The sequence below is a fragment of the Physeter macrocephalus genome, chromosome 8 (assembly GCF_002837175.3).
Source record: "Physeter macrocephalus isolate SW-GA chromosome 8, ASM283717v5, whole genome shotgun sequence".
Lineage (NCBI taxonomy): Eukaryota > Metazoa > Chordata > Mammalia > Artiodactyla > Physeteridae > Physeter > Physeter macrocephalus.
The window spans coordinates 13,839,682-13,860,187 of NC_041221.1; the positions used below are offsets into that span (position 1 = coordinate 13,839,682).

Sequence of the window (20,506 nt, forward strand, 5' to 3'; positions counted from 1 at the left end):
GGGGCGGGACGGGGGCGGCGCTCGAAGCTACGTGGACCCGCTGCGGAGCCACGCGCCCTTGCTGGGCTGAGCGCGAGCCACGGGCGAATGCGCAGGCGCGGCCCCGCCCACCGGCGCGCTCGCGGGCAGGGCGGCGGCTGTGCGCAGGCGCGGCCCCTCTCACTGTGACCTTGCGACCCCGATGTCCTCGCGCAGGATGGCGGCCATCCGTGCTCTGGTGGCGTCCAGGCTGGCGGTGACCGCCGCCTTCGCGCCGCGCCCCGGCCTGCGTGCGCTGCCGTTCGGCGGACCGGCGCCGTCCCCGCGCGCGGCCCTCCACGCCTCCGCGCCGCGCCCCGTGGCCAGGGTCGCAGTGGTGAGCGGACGGGCGGGGCGTGGGGACGAGGGGCGGGGCGCCGAGGTCGGCCTTCCCACCCTCCCCGTGCCCGCGGGCGGCCCCTCCGCCCCCCCACCGCCTCCCTCGCGCTGACCTCCCTCTCCTCCAGGTCGGCCCCTCCCCCCGCTGAAGGCGGTCGGCCCGCCCGGTGGACCGCGTGGCCCCCGTGACCGGCCCTCCATCCCCGCAGGTGCTGTCCGGATGCGGGGTCTACGACGGGACGGAGCTCCACGAGGCCTCATCGTAAGTCCCTGGGCGGCTCGCCCTCGGGAGGGGCGGTCCCCCTTTGCCTGAACCGTTCGGAGAAGCCTTCCTGCTGGTTCGGAAGGCAGAGAGGACTGCTGGACGAGACTCAGGGAGGCGCGAAGGACAACGTTTAAACTCAATGCGTGTAACGTACAGGGAGACACAAATGAGCTTTTTAGTATCACCTTTGATGCTGTCACACAGTGGTAACCACTTAACACCTACTCTGCTGTTTTTCCGCACCCACGTGTTGTAAACATTGGGATCACACGGTCCTGCGGGTTGGAAATCAGAGAGAGCTCTTTTCCGTCTTTACAGCATGAGTTTTAAGGGCTGTGCAGTGACCTCGCTGTAGACCGATGTCACTGGGGTAGCCTGTCAGCTGTTGCCGAGTAGTTCGTCCTTTGATTGATTTATTTAGAAAGTTCCTGTGAGTAGGACTGAAGGGGCTGTCAGGTTCAGAGTTAGTTGAAGGCGAGAGTTAGGTAGTGGTTGGGGAACACACCCCTCCCAAGCGCGGGGAGGAGCCTGAGGCTGGTGGCTGGGGGTGGCCGCTGGGCGTGGCCAGCGTGTGCTGGCGGTGGCCGGACAGAGAGTGAACTTTGGAGCGTGCTGGACTGGTGGGTGCAGAGGGCCAGGAGTTTCCTGATGGGGGCTGAGCGGGGTGGGGCAGGAGAGAGGAGGCAGCGAGGAATAGCCTGCAGCTTGAAACCTCCCGGGCAGAGCAAGGAGTTGTAAGTCGAGTGCCCGCGAGGTTCCGAGGAGCTGAACCCAAGTCCAGGGGTCCCGGCCCTGCCAGTGGACGGCTGTGCTCTGTCTTGGGGTCTCGTGTCTCCTCCCTCTCTGGAAGTGGGTAGTGACAGCACTGCCAGGGACAGATTTCGTGCCAGTGTTTGGACTCGGACCTGCCGCAGAGCAACCCTCGGTAGATGCTGGTGTCGTCAGCAGCCCCCAGGGTCGCCTGCATGTCTCCCACCCCCATGAGGGGAAGGTTGGGGAGACCAGGAACTGAACTTACTTTGGAGACTAAAAGCCCTCCTCAACCCCTCGAAGCCCTTGTCAGTTGGCCCGTGGGAGGAAGAACACCCAGAAGGAGCCGGGGAATGCAGACATCCAGGCTGTGACAGTTGCCGGGTCACCCGTCCCTACAGCCTGGTTTGTAAAGGGAGCTTGGGGGGGCTAGCTGGTCTCCACAGGCCGGTTCAGTGACAGCGAACTCAAAGAGAGGGCATTTGGGTCGTTAGCAAGCCAGTCGTGACTTTTTGCAAAGCAAGGAGGTTGTTAACCTGTGTGAGAAGCGTATACCTGTCAGTCATCTAAAACCCTGTGTTTAAACACCCGGTGGCAGGTAAAGCTGGGCCAGGCACATGTCAGAGTCTGGTCTGATTCCCTCCTGTGCAGGATACTGGTTCACCTGAGCCGTGCGGGGGCCGAGGTCCAGATCTTTGCACCTGACATCCCTCAGATGCACGTGATTGACCACACCAAGGGGCAGCCTTCTGAGGGCGAAACCAGGTACGGGCCCCTCCTCGTCGTCCTTGAACGTGGACAGGTTGAAACTCCCCGAGAACCTGCACGCGGTTGCTTCATCTTAGCTGGGAGCCGAGTCCACGTTTAAGTGGACTTCCCAGCAGCGGTCCTGCGGCTGTGCTGGACCTCAGGACGTTCCTCACCGTCCAGCACTGTTGGAGCAGTGGAGGAAGGTTCCCCGAGTGAGCTCCTCGTACCTTCATTCTGACCGAAGGCATGTGCGTTCGTTTGGCGTCAAACCTCATCCACCCGCTTGGACCCACGTATCTGTGAGCAACTCCCCAGCATTTCTGTTCCTGAGGGGAGTGCGGCCCTGGCCTCGCGTCCCCGCTCCGGCCTGGCCCAGACTGCAGGGCGATGGCCCCCCTGGGGGCTGTGGTTCCCAGGTGCCCTCCAGCGGGTGCAGCCAGTGAGAGACGGGGCCGTGGGAAGGAGCCGCGGTGCTGTCTCCCGGGGCCGCAGCCCAGTCGGGACCCTGGCCCTGGGCTGCGCAGCCCGGGCTGTGGGAGGAGCGCCCTCTGCGGCCGCCTCACTCATCCCTCAAAGTTGCCTCTTAACGCTCCGCCCGCGGCTCCATCGCCGTCCATTCCCAGCGCTAAATGCTGTCTGGTGGCCCTGCCTGCCGCGGGAAGCCGGGCGACTAGGCGTGGTGGTTCGGAAGCGCCCGTCTGAAAGGGCTCCAGAGGACGTTTCGAGCACAGACCCGCTGTGGTCACTGTCGCTGTGTCGCCTCTTCCGGTGAGCGACCCGCGCCGCCTGTGAGCCGGGAGGACAGGTCCTCTTGTCTCGTGGAGGCGCCTTCCTGCCCCTTTCTCCCACCTGTCCGCGCACTGAACCTTCTGGGGCCTCTCTCCGCTCTTCCCCAGGAATGTTCTGACTGAGTCCGCGAGGATCGCCCGCGGCAAGATCACCGACCTGGCCAAACTCAGCGCTGCTAACCATGACGCGGCCGTCTTCCCCGGGGGCTTCGGAGCCGCCAAAAACCTGTACGTGTTTCGGCTTGGGGCTCTCCTGCTTTTCCCCTGCACCTCTAGATGGGGACGCAGTGGTGATGGGAGCAGCTGTTGGGGGGTCTGGCCCAGCGACGACGCAGCTGCCCCAGGGCAGGGAACCCCGGTGGGAGGAGGCTCCTGGGACCTGGCCATCCAGGGGTGTGGTGCTAGGGGTCTCGTCATATCAGAACCCGTCCCTGTACGTGTTCCCCGCAGACACCTGCTCTCCTGTGGACCTTGCAGCGCGGAAAAGTGCCTTCCTGGTTGGGCCGTTTGGAGGACGGTCCCGACCAGAGAAAGAGAGATCTCTCTTTTTTTTGCTCTTTGGGTTGTTGCCACGGTAACTGGACCTCAAGCCTAGGAGGCCGTCACACCACAGCTGTGATGTACTTTGGGTTTCAGGTTCTCTTTTTGTTCTCTCGTTCCTTTCTTTCTTCTCCGCGTTTCATGGAAATTCTCTTGCGCTGGCCTTGCTGGCCCAGCACATCCCTTCCGACATGGCGCGGGGCTGCTGTTCCCCTGATGGAGGGGGCCCGAGGGCTGCAGGAGAGCACCCAGCAGCTGCGCCCCACGGCTTTGGGGCTTTAAACACGGTGAAGCATGCGTCACAGCCCGGACTACATGCGTTTTGGTCAGTTGACCGCTTGGTCATTGAGGTTCCCGCAGCAGCGCTAGGGCCTCCCAGCTGGCGCTCTTGTCTGTCCGGGCGCCGTGCGCCCAGGAGCGGGGGCAGAGGTGGTCATGTTCCCTGAGGTCCACCTCTGCTCTCGGTCCTTCTGCGTCCTGACATCTTGAGGCTCCTCTCTGCTTGCGGGCGTCACCAGAGCACCTCTTTTCTCCACGTTCCCACCGGCTTTCCCACAGTCCTTCCTCCTGCCTGGACCCCTGCCCCGCCTCGTGTCCACTCCCTCTCCCAGAGCCAGCCTGGGAGCGCTTCCCTGCATCGCCATCTTCCTGAGCCCCCTGGCGGGAGATGGCGGATCACGGTCTGCGTCGGCTGGGCTTGTCTTTACGGGACTGGGTTTCTTTCTCTGAAAAATGAGCTGGATTCACAGACCCTGTGCCTTCCCTCAGCCCTCAGCCCTCGCCTGGCGTGAGGGTAGCTTGAGGGTTCACTGGGGTTATGTCCCTGGCGTGGCTGACAACCTGCCTCGGGTGACTTAGTGGGGGTGTGTCTCGGTGTGCAAGGACGCAGGGCCTTGGGTCAGCATCCATGTCTGTGACCTCCCAGACCCCTGGGGGAAGCTGTGATTTCTGGCCACCGGTCCCAGTCTTTCTGACCTTTCCAGAGGAAAGGCCGGCTCCACATCCGCGGTCTGTGGGGTGCACCGGGGCAGCAGGCGAGGTCAGTATGACACATTCACTGTGGAAACCCGGTTCTTCCTGCGTGGGACCCCAGGATCACCTCCGGCAACGCTGCCAGCTTTTCCTTTTCCGAGAGATTCACGTACATGTGTGCGTTAAAAATCCAACCAGGTGGTAGCCTCCCGTTCTGCACTTTGTGTCTCTCACTTAACGCTGAGGCTCGTCCCCTAAACGTCTGACAGTCGCACACGCAGATCCCGTTGTGTAGGCGACCCGGGGCTGATGGGACTCCGGGACTTCCCGTTCTCTTTTCTGTCTTGTACCTTTTGGAGGTACGACTGATGTACGTGTATTTAAAGTATATAATCTGACCTGTTTTGAGACACTTACGCACCCTGAGAAACCACTTCAGGGTAGCCAGCATCCCTCACACCCACAGGTCGTCCCGTCGTGCGCGTGACGCACCGGGTGCCCGGGGCAGAGGCATCAACCACGTGACAAGGCAGAGGAAGCCCGGGATGGGGCTCCTGGCAGAGAGGTGTGGCCTTTGAAATTGGATGGGTCTGAGTTTGCCTTCCAAAGAGATGGTACTGGTGTGAGCCCGCCGACTGGGAGGGAGACGGTTCCAGACACCCCAGCGGTCTTGCTCTGGTGGAAAAGACGGGGTCTTGTTTGATTTGGGTTTCTTTTCCTTGTTAGTGAAGTGCAGGATCTGTCACTGGTTTTGGGCCAGTGGCACGTCCTGCTGTCCCTGGGTGGGCCGAGGTCACGGCCCGAGCGCCTGCGTGTCAGCTGCCCCTTCACCTCTGCTGGCCTCCCTGCCTTTACCCTCCCATGCTGTTTTATGTTTCAAAAAATAGAAAAAAATACACACGTATATGTGTAATCACATGAAAGGCCGTGCACACGTACTTGCACACACGTGTCACTTTGTGCAGTTGCTGAGAAGTTCGTGGAGCACACAGGATCCCGGGGGGTGGGGAGTGGGGCTGGGGGCTCCCCAGGCAGGCAGATGTTGAGCCCCTGTGGTCTAAGGAAGCCTCTTCTCGTGGCAGGAGCACGTTCGCCGTGGACGGGGGCGACTGCAAGGTGAATAAAGACGTGGAGCGCGTCCTGAAGGAGTTCCACCAGGCCGGGAAGCCCATTGGGTACGTGCGGCCAGCGGGCCCGGCGGTGGTGGAGGGCGGGTGGCGGCAGAGCCCGTGGCCGAGGCCGTGGCTCACAGCCAGGAGCTGGCGCCTGGAGCTGTGTGGGCTTGGAGACTCTCAGCCCCTTTCCTTGTTATAACTGAGGGGGTTTTGTGTGATCTCACAGGTGCCTTCCAGCTCTGAAAATTCTGTGGTTGTGTGGTTACGTTAATTTCTCCTGCTGACCTAGTGAGGAGGGCAGGGGGTGATCCTCTCAGGGCCTAGAAGGCTCCCAAGCCCTTCCGTGGCCCGCAGCCTTTGCCGGTCCTCTCCCCAGGCCTGGCCTCCGCCTCCCCGTCCTGGCTTGGGGCAGCCCCTCGGCTAGCTGGCCCCTGCCGTGAGCACCGTTCCCGACCCGTCGCTCTCAGCTGCCCTTCCTTGGGGACTGGATCCTGCCCTGGCCACACGCCGGGCCCACACTCACGGGCCCAGCCACTGCTCACAGCCCGGCCTGGGGCCCTCGGCCTGGCAGACGGGCGAGGCCACTCGTAACCCACACCAGGAGGCGCTTGCGGACAAGTGACGGCGACCCCGTCGTCAGACCTGCTTGTCAGGCTGCCCTTGCCACGAGCGTCCTGGGGGAGCGCTCCTCGGTGCGGCTTTCCCGCGGGCGTCGGCGCACGGCGCCGGTGCTGGAGCGTGTGGGTCGCACGCTTTGGAGTCATCCCTGGCTGGGGAAGCCCTCCCAGGAGCACGGCGGTGCACAGATGCCCTAGAAACAAAATCCGCCGGGCTCTCCATCACATGGCTGCTCGCCGCCTCCCGTCGGAAACTGGAGAAGAATGAGGATGTTAGAGCACCGGGTCTGAACGGAGCACAGAGGCTGCAGAGGGCAGTCCACCAGGGGCAGTGTCCTCCCCAGACCTGCGGCCACTCGCTGGAGGCCCTGCCCGGTCAGCGTCCCGGGCACCCCCCACCAGCGGCCGTAGCCCAGGAGCATGCCTGCCCTTGCAGCGCCCAGCCGATCACCTCCCGGGGGCCCCGCTGGGGCAGCACCGGTGTGTGGGGGCGAGTGCCCGGGGCGGGGACCCAGCTCCCTTTCTCTAAATGAAGTCAGCACGACAAACGGGCCAGAAGCCCAGCGGATCGGCCACCTCACGGCGGGCACCCTGTCCGCTCGAGTGAACAGACGCCTCCCAGCTGAGCTGGGGAAGAACCCGGGTCACCCTGCGGTGGAGGCTGCGGGATGGTGACACGGTCCTGTACCGGCTGCCGTGTCACTGGGCAGCTCCGTTCAGCCCCGCATGCGGCAGGCTACTTGTCTGTCTCTAAAAGCAGCGTTGTCTGGCCACGTGCAAAACGCCCCTTCTGGGTCAGGGCACCTCGCAGCCCGCTTCCGGGCCGCGCCCTCACTCCTTGACCTGCTCGTCGGAAGCACGGACAGAGCGAGGGGTCCAGCCGGCTCTGCTGCCGGGCCCGTGCTTCCCTCGCCACAGCGCGGGAGCCCCTGGCAGCCTGTGTCGGCGCCCCCGGCCAAGGACGGGCAGGCAGCCCAGCCTTCGTCTCGGGCGTCGCCCACAGAGTCAGGTCCCTGGGGACCTGGTGACGTGCCCGGTTCCCGGGATGGCCATTCCGATGACCCTCACCTGCTCGGGGCTGAGGGGGTTTGTCTCGTGGTCCCTGAACAGGGCTTGTGGCGGTTGTCTCGCCGTTGAACGAGCGTGTATGTGTGTTCTCACCACGTCGTGTTGCGGTCAGCTCAGAGGACCAGTTGAGCAGACGGGGAGGTGGGGCACGGCCCAGAGGGCTGTGGACCCCAGGGGAGGGGGGCCGGCCTGGCTGGAGCGGCTGTGCCGGGTGTCATGCGTGTTCTCGCTGGGGGCAGGGCACTGGTGAGGCCCTGGCTGCTGGAGGCCTCCGTGTTGGCTGATCCAGGGGCTCAGGAACTGCCGTCTGGGGGGCCCCCCGGTGAAGAGCAGGACCTCAGAGGAGCCCTGAGGGCAGGCGTCCAGCGTGAACGTGCAGGGCTCGGACGCCTCCGGGGACAGCCTGCTCACGGGGGGTCAGGGGAGGGTTTGGCACGCTGCTGTACGACAGGGCCCTTGGCTCCGCACCGACAGGTCAGGCGAGGCTGCCACTTGCACCGTGTCCCCAGGCCTCCTGCGCCCCCTCCAGAGAAGGGGACTGGGTCTCAGCCGGTCAGTACAGCTGGGCTTCTCGGTTGCTGTGCGACAAACCACCCTAAAGCTGGGGCCGAAGACAGCCCCGCCATCTGTGGCCTTCTCTCCGGGTGGATCTTTGCACCCTGGGCACCGTGTCAGGTGCCTGGTGCGTGTCTGGCAGCCGGGGCTCAGCGGGCTGCCCTCCGCCGCTCTCCAGCCTGGCGCCAGGTGCCTGGAGGCTCCCCCGTGCTCCGCCGGTCACAACCGCCACGGGCGGCCCAGGGGCAGGGGCAGCTCCAGCCCGCGGAGCTGTCAGAGGCTCTGGCACTGGGTCCTCCATCCCCGGGGCACTGGTGTCTGTGCCCCTCGCCGAGGCTGACGGCGTTCTCTAAGCATGCCTTGCTGGGCCCCCGGCCTGGCGGCCACCCGCACGGCCCTGAGCTGACCCTCCTTTCCTCGCCTTTCAGCTTGTGCTGCATCGCTCCCGTCCTCGCGGCCAAAGTGCTCGGAAGTGTCGAGGTCACCGTGGGCCACGAGCAGGAGGAAGGCGGCAGGTGGCCGCACGCCGGGACCGCGCAGGTCATCAAAGCCCTGGGTGCCAAGCACTGTGTGACGGGAGTGACCATATCCTTCCAGCAGCGGGGGCGACGTGGGAAACCCCCCTCCGGCCCCTCGGGGCCACCCTGGGGTGCTGCACAGCGGGGCGCCCAGGGCATGTGCGTGGGGGGGGCGTAGCGCCCGAGGCTGTGACCCCTCCGCCGTCCAGTGGCCACGTTCCCAAGTCCCCGCAGTGACGCTGGCTGAGCTCAGCACACCCCAGGCCCGGGGCTCGGTGGGTCGGGTGAGGAGACGGCCGTGGGCTCGCGGGGGGTGGGGTAGGGCGCTGCCTGTGGCGGAAGGAGAGCGAGTGCCCGGTGCCGGGCCAGAGGCTGGGGTGGAAGGCGCCAGGGCTGCTCGTCTTTATCTGGTGGCAGTCCCCTGGGTGGCACAGACGGAGAGCCACCCCCGACAGCCTTGTCGCCCCCATGCCTCCCGCACGCGGGTCCTCTGTGTCCTGAGGTCACCAGGGTGCGCTGCGGGTGTAGAGAGCCTCAGGCCAGAGGCTACCCGCCTTCCAGCTCTGCGCATGGACCCGAGGGTCTCCATGGGGGCCGGAGTCCGGAGCAGAACAGCGTGGGGCCCCAGGAGGTGCAGGAGACCAGCCCGTTACCCTGCGGGCGTCTGTCCCGGCCGGGGTGCGCTCTCCTCGGTGTGTCTCTACCTGCAGGCAGTTTCAGGTGTGAATGTCCCTCCCCGTCCAGCACAGGGCGGCCAGCCCCGGGCCTGGGGCTTGGCGTTGGCCCAGGAAGCAGGTCTCGGAGGAGGTGAGGCGCCCCCGTCCTGAGGCTGGGGACCCGGTCCGGTTGCCCCGTGCTCCCAGCGGGCATTCGGACAAACCTCCGACGCAGCCTCGACGCGAAGGACGGCGCCGCTGCCGCTGCCCTCAGGGTGGCCCCGGGGTCCCGGCTGGTGCTCCGGCGTCCGGCCCGCGTCTGCAGCCGTGGGGCCCGTGAGGCCCGCTGCTGGGATGTGTGTTAGGAAGCGGCCCGTGGGGTCAGGTTCCAGGGTCTTCAGTTAAAGTGGCACAGGGCGTGCAGAAAGCCCCTTCCAGGTGACGTTGGGGTGGGGGTGGGACGTGCACCCGGCAGGGGGCGGGCGGTGCTTGACGCCACGAGCCCTCTGTTTCTGGCCACGCGGTGTTCTTCCATAACCTGTGTGCACGAGGCTCACGTGGACCAGAAGAACAAGGTGGTCACGACCGCGGCCTTCATGTGCGACACCACCTTCCACCACGTTCACGACGGGCTCGGGGCCATGGTGAGGAAGGTGCTGGAACTCGCCAGCAAGTGAGGCCCTCGGTGCCGGGGCTGCTCGCCTGTCAGCTTGGAACCAGGCAGGAATTGATTGCTTCGCTTAAACCTGCAGGCATTTTCTTTGTAAGGAGGGCGCTCGCGACAGGCTCGGGGTCCGGGGTAGACTCCCTCTCAAGGAGTGAGGCCAGGGCGGCAGGGCCCACCCTCTGAGAGGGGCGCTGGCACCTGGACTCGTGTGCAGCTTCAAGCTTGAGATCAAGTCTGCTTTTCTGCGCCAGCAGAACGGAGAGAGAGGCCGGCAGTCCTAGGCCGGGCTCGCTTCAGAGCACCTTACTTAGTATTTGGAAGGAAACATTCTTTAAGTTTGTAAATCTAATAATCAGGAAACCAGAATACCATCTCATCGACAATTAAAGCTTCTCTAACCTGGAGTGAGCACGTATTAATTAGAACAGTCAGCGGCTTTCTAGAGCAGGCAGGCCCTCTGGGGAGAGGAGACTTCTTTCCGAAACAGACACGGGCAGCTCTGTTGCAGGCCCCCTGAGCCCAGCAGGTGAGGGGCACACACGAGGCTCCGTACCTTAGGCTCAGGTCTCCTTGTTTCAGGAAGGGAGGGTGCAGGTGCTCGGCCTCTGTGGACCTGCAGGTGGGGCCCAGGCCCCAAGGAGGGGACGTGGGGCGTGCAGGAGGAGCAATAAAGTGAGAGCCGGCAGGCTGGCTGGCGCCTTGCTGCGGGCGTGTGGTTTCTGTCCTGGTCCGGTTCACTGGGGGCTTCGCCCGTCACAGCGCAGCCCCGCTGGCCTGTCCTCCGTGACCCAGGATGGCGCCCCGGCTGCTCGGTGCCGCCACGTCCTCATCTGGTCCTGAGAAAGCTGCCGGGGCCAACGCAGCGGGCTGTTTAGTTGGGTCCCGTCCACGCTGAGCTGTGTCCTGGTGGCCTGGGGGTGGAGTGCAGTCACAGGTCGCACACGCCGCCCCGCACCCCGCTCCACCGACGGACGCGCCTCTAGCCGTTCTCCAGGGTCCGGGGGAGCTCGGGGAGGGCCGGGCCTGTGGAAGGAGCCGTAGAGCCCGAGACCACGCCCACCAGACCACGCCCACCTGGTCCGCTTAGCTCCCTTGGTATCTCACGTCAGGCAGTCTGCCCCGCGCGGGAACTCTGTTCTCTGGTGGCCTGTCCTTCTCCCACGACGCCGGGTCCCGTGGGACACGAGCCCCCGAGGCACACCTGCAGGCGCAGCCACGCTGGCCAGCATCGTCCTTGCTCGAGAGAGCCTTGTTCAGTGAAACATTTTTTACAAATGTGTGTGTGTGTGTGTGTGTGTGTGTGTGTGTGTGTGTGTGTGTACATGCACGTGCACGTAGAAGAACGCAAAATCACAGGTGTGCACCTCGGTGAGTTTTCATGGAATGACCTGCCGCCTGCATCCAGAGACCACAGCATCACCAGCCCGGGTCCGCTCAGCTCCAGCGGGATGCCCAGGCGATGGTGTGTGTCCTGGCTGCGTGACTTTCTTCTACAGAAACGTTTCTGGAGGGTTCTCCGCTGGCCGTCCATGTCCCTTGAGCATGGCCTCTGGGGGGCGTGCCGCGGGTGTGGCCCCTGGGCTCCAGGTGTGGTGTGGTGTGATCGGCTCCTGTGTGCCTCGCCCCAGGATACGGACATCTGGCCCTGGGGTCTGTTGGACCTTCTTTTTTCATTCCTGCCACCTCGGTGGCTGTGGAAGGTGTTCCGGGGTTTTCTCTGGCCTCTCCCTGATGTCCGCTGAGGCCCATCTCCTCTCTGTTTATTTCCTGGCCCATTGGCAAAGTGTCTGTTGGAGTTTTGGGCCATTTCGCTGTCGGTTGTCTGTCCGTGTTTGGTGATTGGAACTACTTTGTGCTCTGATTACGGGTTCTTTGTCAGTTAAATGGATCACACGTGTTTTCTCCCGCTTTGTCTTTTCGTTCCAAGTGGTATTGATGAGCACATCCTCCTGATTTAACGTTGGCCTGTTGATCACCCTTTACTGTTTGTGTTTTTCTGTCTTTCTGTGGAAGAAAACTCCCTCCCCCAGGGAGGAAGGCATTTTCCGGTGTTATCCTCTGAGGTCTGTGTTAACGGCTGTCTCGCCTCCACGTTCAGATCAGCGGTTCGTCTAGAATCGGTGTTGATGAGTCAGCCTGCGCTGCATTTGACTCCTCGCTTCTGGAGACGCCAGGGGGCGCGCCCACAGAGCGGAGTGGGCTGCGGTGGCCCGAGAGCTGTCACTGCGAGGCCACCTGGAGCCCCACTTGCTTGAGTTTATCTCACAGGAGCGGGGCGGGGGCGGTCTCGGGGGCAGTGGGGCATCAGTGCCCGAGGGGTGGAGACCCACGGGGCGCAGGCTGCCTGGATTCCACCTCCTCTGCTGCCACCTGCTGTGACCCGGCCAGAGGGCAGGCGACCAGGGAGGGAAGGGCGAACTCACAAGGAAGTCCCCAGAGAATGTTTGTGTGGTCCCTCGGTGTCAGCTCACAGTTCCCTGTTGTCCACCCTGGACTTTTCCACACGAAATGCCCCGTCGCCCGGTCCAGGATGGCCACCGCGGGGGTGAAGTCCGGTGACAGCCAGCACGCTGTCCTGTCGGCATTGCATCTGCCCGCTTAACCCTGGCGGCCGTTCTGGGAGGGGGTCCCCGAAGGGGGGGCCCGGGTCAGGCAGAAGGACCGGCAGAGACCCTGGCTCTGGAAACGTCTGAAACGTTCCAAAGCCCGAGAGGGACCCCAGCAGCCCAGAGCCAGAGGGAGTCCAGGCACGAATTCGCTTGACGAGGATTGAGCGCCTGCTTCGGGCCACGCAGCGTCGCAGAGCCGGGGGCGGGGGCGAGGGGACGGGGACACGACCCTGCACTCCCGGGGCCCGGGATGGGGGATGGCGGGTCCTCGAGCAGGCGAGCCAGGGGCCTGAGGGTATCGGGGGACCCGCCGGGCAGGAGGGTGGTCAGGGAAGGGACAGGCACCATCTCAGCAAGGACCAGAGGCAGGGCAAGCAGGTGGCTGTGTGTGCAGAGCGGTCCCAACTGCCGGGCCCGGGAGCTCAAGGACAGCGGGGGCCGTGTGGGTGCCTGGAGGCTCCTTGGCGGGGGCCCGGCCGCCGGGGGCGCTGCAGAGCCATCCTTGGGTCTGGTGCAGGCTCCCAGGGTTGACCAGGCCTGGCTGGGTGGCCTCCTCCTGCGGGCACCGCGGGGACAGGGCTGGTCATCTGCCTGGGCAGGGACCCCACCGTCCCGGCCCCTTCCCCTGTCTGGGCCCCTTCACCACCCCTGCAGGCCCTTTCACCTGGAAAGCCTGGACCCCCATCTGTATTGCCAGCCGCCTCGGCCCTCAGCTCCCTGCCCCAGGGCCCCTCTGCAGAGGCCTTGCCGCGGCTCACGGTCTGTGGCCTGTGTGCGCACGCTCACGTGTGCACGCGGGTGAGGCTCGCTGACCAGAGTGGGGTTTACTCGGAGGCCCGGTGCCGCCCTCAGCCCAGCTCCAGGCCGCCCCCGGGGCCCCTCCCCTGGACGGCACCTGCCCTTCCACAGCTTCCTTTTCCTGCAAGACTTCCTTGATAACACGTTTTTTGGTTTGTTTTATATAAGCTTTATTCTTTAGAGCAGTCTTAGGTTCACGGAAGAGTTGACTGGAAAGTACAGAGCGTTCCCATACCCTCCCCCACCCCCACCCCGCACACAGCCTCCCGCGTTGTCAGCATCGCCGCCAGACGGTGCGTCTGTTACAGCTGACGAGCCTGCACGGATGCAGCGTCATCGCCCTGAGCCCACAGGTTCCGTGGGGCTCACTCTTGGCGTTGTGCGTCCCAGGCGTTTAGACAGACGTGTGATGACGCTTACCCACCACCGCGGTAGCGTACAGACTAGTCTGCTCTAAAAATCTGCGCCCCACCTGTGCCTCCCTCCCCTCTTCCCACCCCTGGCAGCCACTGATCTTTCTACTGTCTCCATAGTCGTGCCTTTTCCGGAATGTCGTATGGTTGGAATCATATAGTATGAAGCCTTTTCAGATTGGCTTCTTTCACTTAGTATATGCATTTAAGTTTCCTGCATGTCTTGTCTTGACTTGATAGCTCATTTCTTTCTAACGTTGAAATGATACGCCACCGGCTGAATGGACCACAGTTTATCCATGTGCCTACTGAGTAACGTCTTGGTTGCCTCCAAGTTTTGGCAATTATGAAAAGAGCTGATGTAAACACACGTGTGCAGGTCTTTGCGTGGACGTAAGTTTTTAGCTCCTTTGGGTGAACACCCAGGAGCACAGCTGCTGAATTGCACGGTGAGAGCGCGTTTAGTGTGGAAGAGACCACCAGTCAGTCTTCCCCAGTGGCTGCACCGTTTTGCATTCCCACCCGCAATGAGTGAGGACTTCACGTCCTCCCCAGCATTGGGTGTTGTCAGGGTGTGGGATTTTGGCCATACTAATAGGTGCTGAGCGGTAGCTTATTTGATTTTCCCTCTCCTGATGACGTTATGACACGGAGCATCTTTTCATATACCTGTTTGCCATCTGTGTGTCTTCTTTGATGAAGTGTCTCTCCAGATCTTTTGCCTGTTTAAAAATCTGTTGTTCATTTTCTTTTTGTTACGTTTTGAGAATTGTTTGTATGTTTTGGGTAACAGCCTTTTCTCAGATATCTCTTCTGCAGTCGTTTTTCTCAGCCCGTGGCTTGTCTTCTCATTCTCTTGACTGTGTCTTTGTAGAGCAGAAGTGTTTGAGTTTTTTTTTCTTTTGGCCGCACCGTGTGGCATGCGGGATCTTAGTTCCCCGACCAGGAATTGAACCTGGGCCCTCGGCAGTGAAAGCACGGAGTCCTAACCACTGGACCGCCAGGGAATTCCCGGAAATGTTCAGTTTTAATGAAGTCCAGCTTATCAGTTCTTTCTTTCATGGATCATGCCTTTGGTGTTATATCTAAAAAGGCATCACCGTATCCAGGTTCACCGAGGTTTTCTCTAATGTTCTAGAAGTTTTATGTTTTGCATTTTATGTTTATGCCTGTGATCCATTTTGAGTTAATTTCTGTGAGGATTGTAAAGTCTCTGTCCAGATTCGTTGTTTTGCCTGTGGCATCCAGTTGTTCCAACACCTTTCGTTATCTTTGCTCCATTGCGTTGCCTTTGCTGTTTTGTCAAAGATCAGTTGATTTATGTGGGTCTGTTTACGTGGGTCTCTTTCTGGCCTCTATTCTGTTGCATTGATCTAGTTCTCTGTTCTGTTACCCATCCTACACTGTCTTGATTACTGTAGCTTTGTAGTAAGTCTTGAAGTCAAGTTGTTCTCCTTCCGTATTGTGTCGTACATTAACCTTGTGTCCTGCAACCTTGCTGTAATTGCTTCTTTGTTCCCAGGAGGCTTTTTGTTGATTCTTGTCATCTGTGAATAAAGACACTTTTATGTCTTCCTTCTCCATCTGAATAACTTTTATTTCGTTTTCTTGTGTTATTGTATTAAGCAAGGACTTTCAGTATGATGTTGAAAAGGAGTAATGAGAGGGGACATCTTTCTTTACCTTTTTCCTGATCTTAGTGGGGAAGCCTCTAGCTTCTCACCATTACGTATGATGTTAGCTGTAGGTTTTTGTAGATGATCTTTATCCAGTTGAGGAAGTTCCCCTCTATTCCTAGTTACTGAGAGTTTTTATCATAAATTGGTCTTGGAATTTGTCAGATGCTTTGTCTGCGTCAATTGATGTGATCGTGTCATTTTTCTTTTTTAGTCTGTTGATGTGATAGGTTATATTAATTGATTTTCAAATGTTGAACCCATCTTGTTTACCTGGGAAAAGTCCACTTACTCGGGGTGTATCATTCTTTTTCAACATCGTTGGATTTGACTTGCTAATATTTTGTTGAGGGTTTTTGCATCTGTGTTCATGAGATTCTTTGATCTGCAGTTTTCTTGTAATGTCTTTGTCTGGTTTTGGTATTAGAGTGACACTGGGCCTCATAGAAAGCCTTACAAGTATTCCTTCTGCTTCTGTCTTCTGGAAGAGATTGTAGAGAATTGGTATAATTTTTTTCTCTAAATGTTTGGTAGAACTCACCACTGAACCTATCTGGGCTTGGTACTTTCCGTTTTGGAAGATTATTTAGTAATTGATTGAATTCCTTTAATAGATAAAGGTCTATTCAGATTGTCTATTTCTTCTTACGTAGTTTTGGCGGATGTGTCTTTCAAGGAATTGGTCAATTTTATCAAGGTTAATTTGTGAGTATAGATTGTTCATAGTATTCCTTTATTATCTTTTTAATGTTTATGGGATCTGTAGTGATGTTTCCTCTTTCGTTTCTCGTATTAGTAATTTGCATCTTTTTTTTTCTTTTTAGTTAGCTTGGCTAGAGGCGTATCAATATTACTGATTTTTCCAAAGAAGAACCAGCTTTTGGTCTCATTGGTTTTCTCTGTTAACTGTTTTCGATTTCATTGATTTCTGCTCTAATTTTTATTATTTCTTTTCTCCTGCTTGCTTTGGATTTATAATTTGCTTTTCTTTTTTTAGTTTCCTAAGGTAGAAGCTTAGGTTATTAATTTTAGATCTTTCTTCTTTTCTAATATATGCATTCAATGCTATAAATTTCCCTCTAAGCACTGCTTTAGCTACATCCCACAAATTTTAAGTTGTATTCTCATTTTCACTTAGTTCAAAATATTTTTAAATTTCTCTTGAGACTTCTTCTTTGATCCATGTATTAGTTAGAAGTGTGTTGTTTAATCTCCAAGTATTTAGGGTTTTTCCAGCTGTCTTTGCAGTTTAATTTCACTGTGGTCTAAGAGTATGATTTTTATTCTTTTAGATTTGTTAAGATGTGTCTTACGGCCCAGAATGTGGTCTGTCTTTGTGAATGTTCCATGTGAGCTTGAGAAGAATGTGTGTGTCCTGCTGTTGTTGATTGAAGTAGTCTATAAATGACAGTTATATCCTGATGATTGATGGTGGTGGTCAGCTCACCTGTGCCCTTACTGGTCCTCTGCCTGCCGGCTCTGACCATTTCTGAGACAGGGGTGTCAAAGTCTTCAACTGTCTATTTCTCCCGCAGTTTTATCACTTTTTGCCTTATGTTGTCTGAAGCTCTGTTGTAAGGTGCATACATGTTCAGGATCATTAAGTCCTCTTGGAGAAATGACCCTTTATTGTTGTGTAGTGTGCCCCTCACTGTCCCTGGTCACTTTCCTTGCTTTGAAGCCTGCTGTGTCTGAAATTAATACAGCTAATCCTGCTTTCTTTTGATTAGTAGTCACATGGTAAATCTTTCCCCATCCATTAATTTTAATCTATATGTGTCTTTATATTTAAAGTGGGGTTTTTGTAGGCTACATGTAGTTGGGTCTGACCGTCTCTGTGTTTTAATTGCTATATTTTGGCCATTATATCTACCATGCTTGTTACTATTTTCTGCTCATGGCCTTTGGTCTTTGTTCCTATTTTAGTTTTCTGCTCTTTTTCTGCCTTTTATGGTTTTAACTGAGCATTTTATATGATTCCAATTTCCCTCTTTCCATAGCATATCAGTTTTACTTCTTTTTTACTTGTTTCGGTAACTGCTTTAGAGTTTGCAATAGGTTTACATCTCTTCCACGTCTACTTTCAGATAACCCTGTGCCGTTTCATGGGTAGAGTGAGTACTTCAGAGCGTTCCCCACTCCTCCCCCCGCCCTTGTACCAGTCCTGTCCTTCACTTTACTTGTCCGTGAGCCACAATCATTGGTCACATTGTTGCTGTTATTATTTTGAACAAACTGCCATCTGTTAGATCTACTGAGAATAAGGAAAATAAAATTTCACAGTTTCACAGGGTATAGGATTCTAGGTGGGTTTTTCTCTCAACCCTTAAAATATTTCACTCGACTCTGTCCTTGCTTACATGGTCTCTGAGGAGACATCAAATGTAATTCTTATCTTTGTTCCTCTGTAGGTGAGGTGTTCTGTTCTCTGGCTTCTTCCGGGATTTTTTCTTTATCTTGATTTTCTGCAGTTTGACTGTGATGTGCCCGGTTCTAGGTTCTTGGCATGATGTCACCTTTAACCTTTTGCTGCGATAGGAGTGAGATTTAGCCCCTGGGCCGCGCACCCGAGTCAGGCGGATGGTTCTGGAATTGGCCCTGGCCTGGGGCCAGTGTTGCTGCATGCTGGGTACCTTTGCAGGAGGCGGGGTGCAGTGTTGGAAGCTCTGTCTCTTCTGTTGTGTTTTTTTAAATATGTATTTATTTACTTATTTATTTGGTTGCACTGGGTCTTAGTTGCGGCAGGCAGGCTCCTTAGTTGCGGCACGCGGGCTCTTTAGTTGTGGCACACGAACTCTTAGTTGCAGCGTGCATGTGGGATCTAGTTCCCTGACCAGGGATTGAACCCGGGCCCCCTGCATTGGGAGCGCCGAGTCTTACACACTGTGCCACCAGGGAAGTCCCGTTCTGTCTGTTCCTGACAGACCTGGAAACACTCTTGTGAGAAGGGAGTGGGTGGGTGCTGGGGGAGGGGCATGCTGGCTTTGGAGAGCTGCCACGACTGCCTTGGTGAGGGGCGGGTGGCAGGCGGGTACCGTGTGTGGCAAGTCCTTCAGCCCCGCCCGGGCCCGGAGCCGGGCCTTGGAGATGAGGAGCATGAACCCCTGTGGTCCCGCTCTCGGCGGTGGGCTGGGGTGTCTGCACTGCACGTCTTTGTAACTGCAGAATCTGGCAGCTGCACCGACAGTGACTGTAGGCCTGAGCGGCCCTGGGGGAGACCAGCCCGCATTGCCCGCTTGCAGAGCCACGAGCAGCGAAAGGATGGTTGTCTTAAGCCACTAGATTTTTGGGGCGGTTTGTTACACAGCAGGAGATAACTGGTACACACATCCTGCAGGCTGGGCTAGAGGCCCGTCCGGCAGGCTGCTCACGCTCAGCTCCCCTGACGTGAGGTCTGTCCCCTGGCCCATCTCCCCACGGCCGGGGCTGTTGGTCACACGGAGTCCGAGCCCCCGGCACAGGGCCTGGGTCAGGAATGCGCTGAGCCAGGGTCTGCGGCGTGAGCGAGTGGCTTGAATACCCCAGGGCTCCCACAGCTGCCCCACAGGCGCCTTCCCCGACCTGACGAGGCAACAGGCGTGGGATCTGGAACGGTCTGTGCCAGGTGTCAGCAGGTCCCCAGACTCCTGTACGTCGGGTGGGTGGTCAAAGGGAAGGCTGGGGCACGGCCCGTCGGTGGCTGGGGTGCAGCAGGGGCCGCGCACCTCCATGGTCCACAAAGGGACAGATCGTCTGTGACTTTGGTGAGCACCACACGTGCCCAGGAGGGGCTCGGGCCTATCCTGCCTGCGTGGCTGGCCCTGCTCACCAGAGTCTGCCCCCTCCCCCAGCCCCCGCCCCGCCGGCTGTGCCATATGCGTGCCCTCCAGGTGGGGCTCTGAGGGTCAGGAGGAGGGGCCTCACGGGGCAGAGGGCCCTGCAGCCAGGTTGCTGGGCAAGTCCCCAGTGAAGGGAGTGTTGAGGGACTTCGGAGGGTCACAGATGTGGTGAAAATGCAAAGCCGCTGTCCATCCAAGAGACAAGTAGAGTGGTTTCACTCTAGAAGGAAGAAATACCTGAGGTGCTCTGTGTGCTCGGGGCTCATCCACGTGTGGACAGGAGCTGCCAGGGGTGGGTGCCGGGTGTTTCTAGAGCAGGTGTCCCCAGCGAGGCAGACCCAGCTCCCCGGATGCCCATCCAGGTGGCCACAGCTCCGCAGTCAGGTCCGGCGGCCCCGTGCGAGTCCTCTGGGGACTGAGGTCAGGTGTTTGGATATTCGGGAGGGGGACGGGTTTCCCAGGTAGACGTTTGGCACAAGATTGAGCGGTGGAGGAGGTCGGGCGCTCCGTGATCCACTGGTGCCGCCGGAGGAAGACCGGCGCTGTGAGCGCACGAGCCCCGTGGCCACCAGCAGCATCGCCCCAGCGCCCTGGGCGCTGCTGGGCAAAGCCTGGATCCTGAGCCCTCCTCCCGCATGACCTCAGGCAGGTCGCGTGACTGCTGAGGCCAGAGAGGTGGAGGTGACAGTGCCTGCTCTCGGGCGCTTGAGAGGACTTTGTGTGTGTGTGTGTGTGTGTGTGTGTGTGTGTGTGTGTGTGGGCGTGGGGGTGTGGTTGGTATGTAGGTGTACATGTGTTGGCGTGTGTGTATGTGCACGTGTATGCACGTGTGTATAGGTGCGTATGTCCGTTTGGGGGCATGTATGTGTAGGTGTGTGTGGATGTTGGCACATGTATGCATGTAGGTGTGTGTGCACACGTGTTATGCGTGGGCACGAATGTGTGCACATATGTCAGCGTCTAGGGTAGAGTCAGGGAGATGCCAGCCTGTAGGCATCGCAGAAACGGTAGTTACTTTTTATTTCGCAGCATGAGTTACCTTCTTAGGAAACCACTACAGCCACAAGAAAAACAATCACAATTCAGTCATTCGAGCCCCTGGACTTGGCAGCCAAGTGCAGCAGAACCTTGTGTGGGAAGCAGGGTTGGGGAGAGGTGTCACTTCTGACCTCAGGACCCAGCTTTCCCTGTTGCTGTGACCACAGCAGTCCAGAGCCCCACCCCCGCCTCTCCCCTGCTCAGAAGGGCTTTCTCGGCTCCTGGGAGCCCTGGCTAGGCTGGTCCCCACCTTTCTGCCTGGAGGGGAGGGGGACTCGAGGGGCTGGCTGTGCTGAAACAGGAAACCAGAAGCGTCCTGACCCCCCAAGGGGTGGAGGCTGCTTTTTTTGTGTGTGTGTGTGTGGTATGCGGGACTCCCTCTGCTGTGGCCTCTCCCGTCGCGGAGCACAGGCTCCGGACGCGCAGGCTCAGCGGCCATGGCTCGCGGGCCCAGCCGCTCCGCGGCATGTGGGATCCTCCCAGACCGGGGCGCGAACCCGGTTTCCCTGCATCGGCAGGCGGACGCGCAACCACTG

At 59.0% G+C, this 20,506-nt stretch overlaps 1 protein-coding gene across 6 annotated transcripts in view; it reads left to right on the top strand.

Moving 5' to 3' along the window:
* Nucleotides 1-177: 177 nt before the first annotated feature.
* The window catches only part of GATD3 (glutamine amidotransferase class 1 domain containing 3), a 71,858-nt gene continuing 51,529 nt past the window's right edge, over nucleotides 178-20,506 (top strand). For 4 of the 6 annotated variants that reach the window (XR_008618019.1, XR_008618018.1, XM_055086451.1 and 1 more), the window contains exons 1-7: nucleotides 182-355; nucleotides 567-619; nucleotides 2,024-2,137; nucleotides 3,019-3,138; nucleotides 5,505-5,597; nucleotides 8,206-8,361; nucleotides 9,499-9,595. Coding sequence is in view for 4 of the 6 variants with exons in the window: in XM_055086451.1 (XP_054942426.1) it covers nucleotides 182-355; nucleotides 567-619; nucleotides 2,024-2,137; nucleotides 3,019-3,138; nucleotides 5,505-5,597; nucleotides 8,206-8,361; nucleotides 9,499-9,595 (807 nt within the window). In the remaining 2 variants the exon portion in view is untranslated. Of the gene's footprint in view, nucleotides 356-566; nucleotides 620-2,023; nucleotides 2,138-3,018; nucleotides 3,139-5,504; nucleotides 5,598-8,205; nucleotides 8,362-9,498; nucleotides 9,979-20,506 lie in introns of those variants that run through there. The other 2 variants (XM_055086450.1, XM_055086452.1) reach the window with 2 other exon arrangements.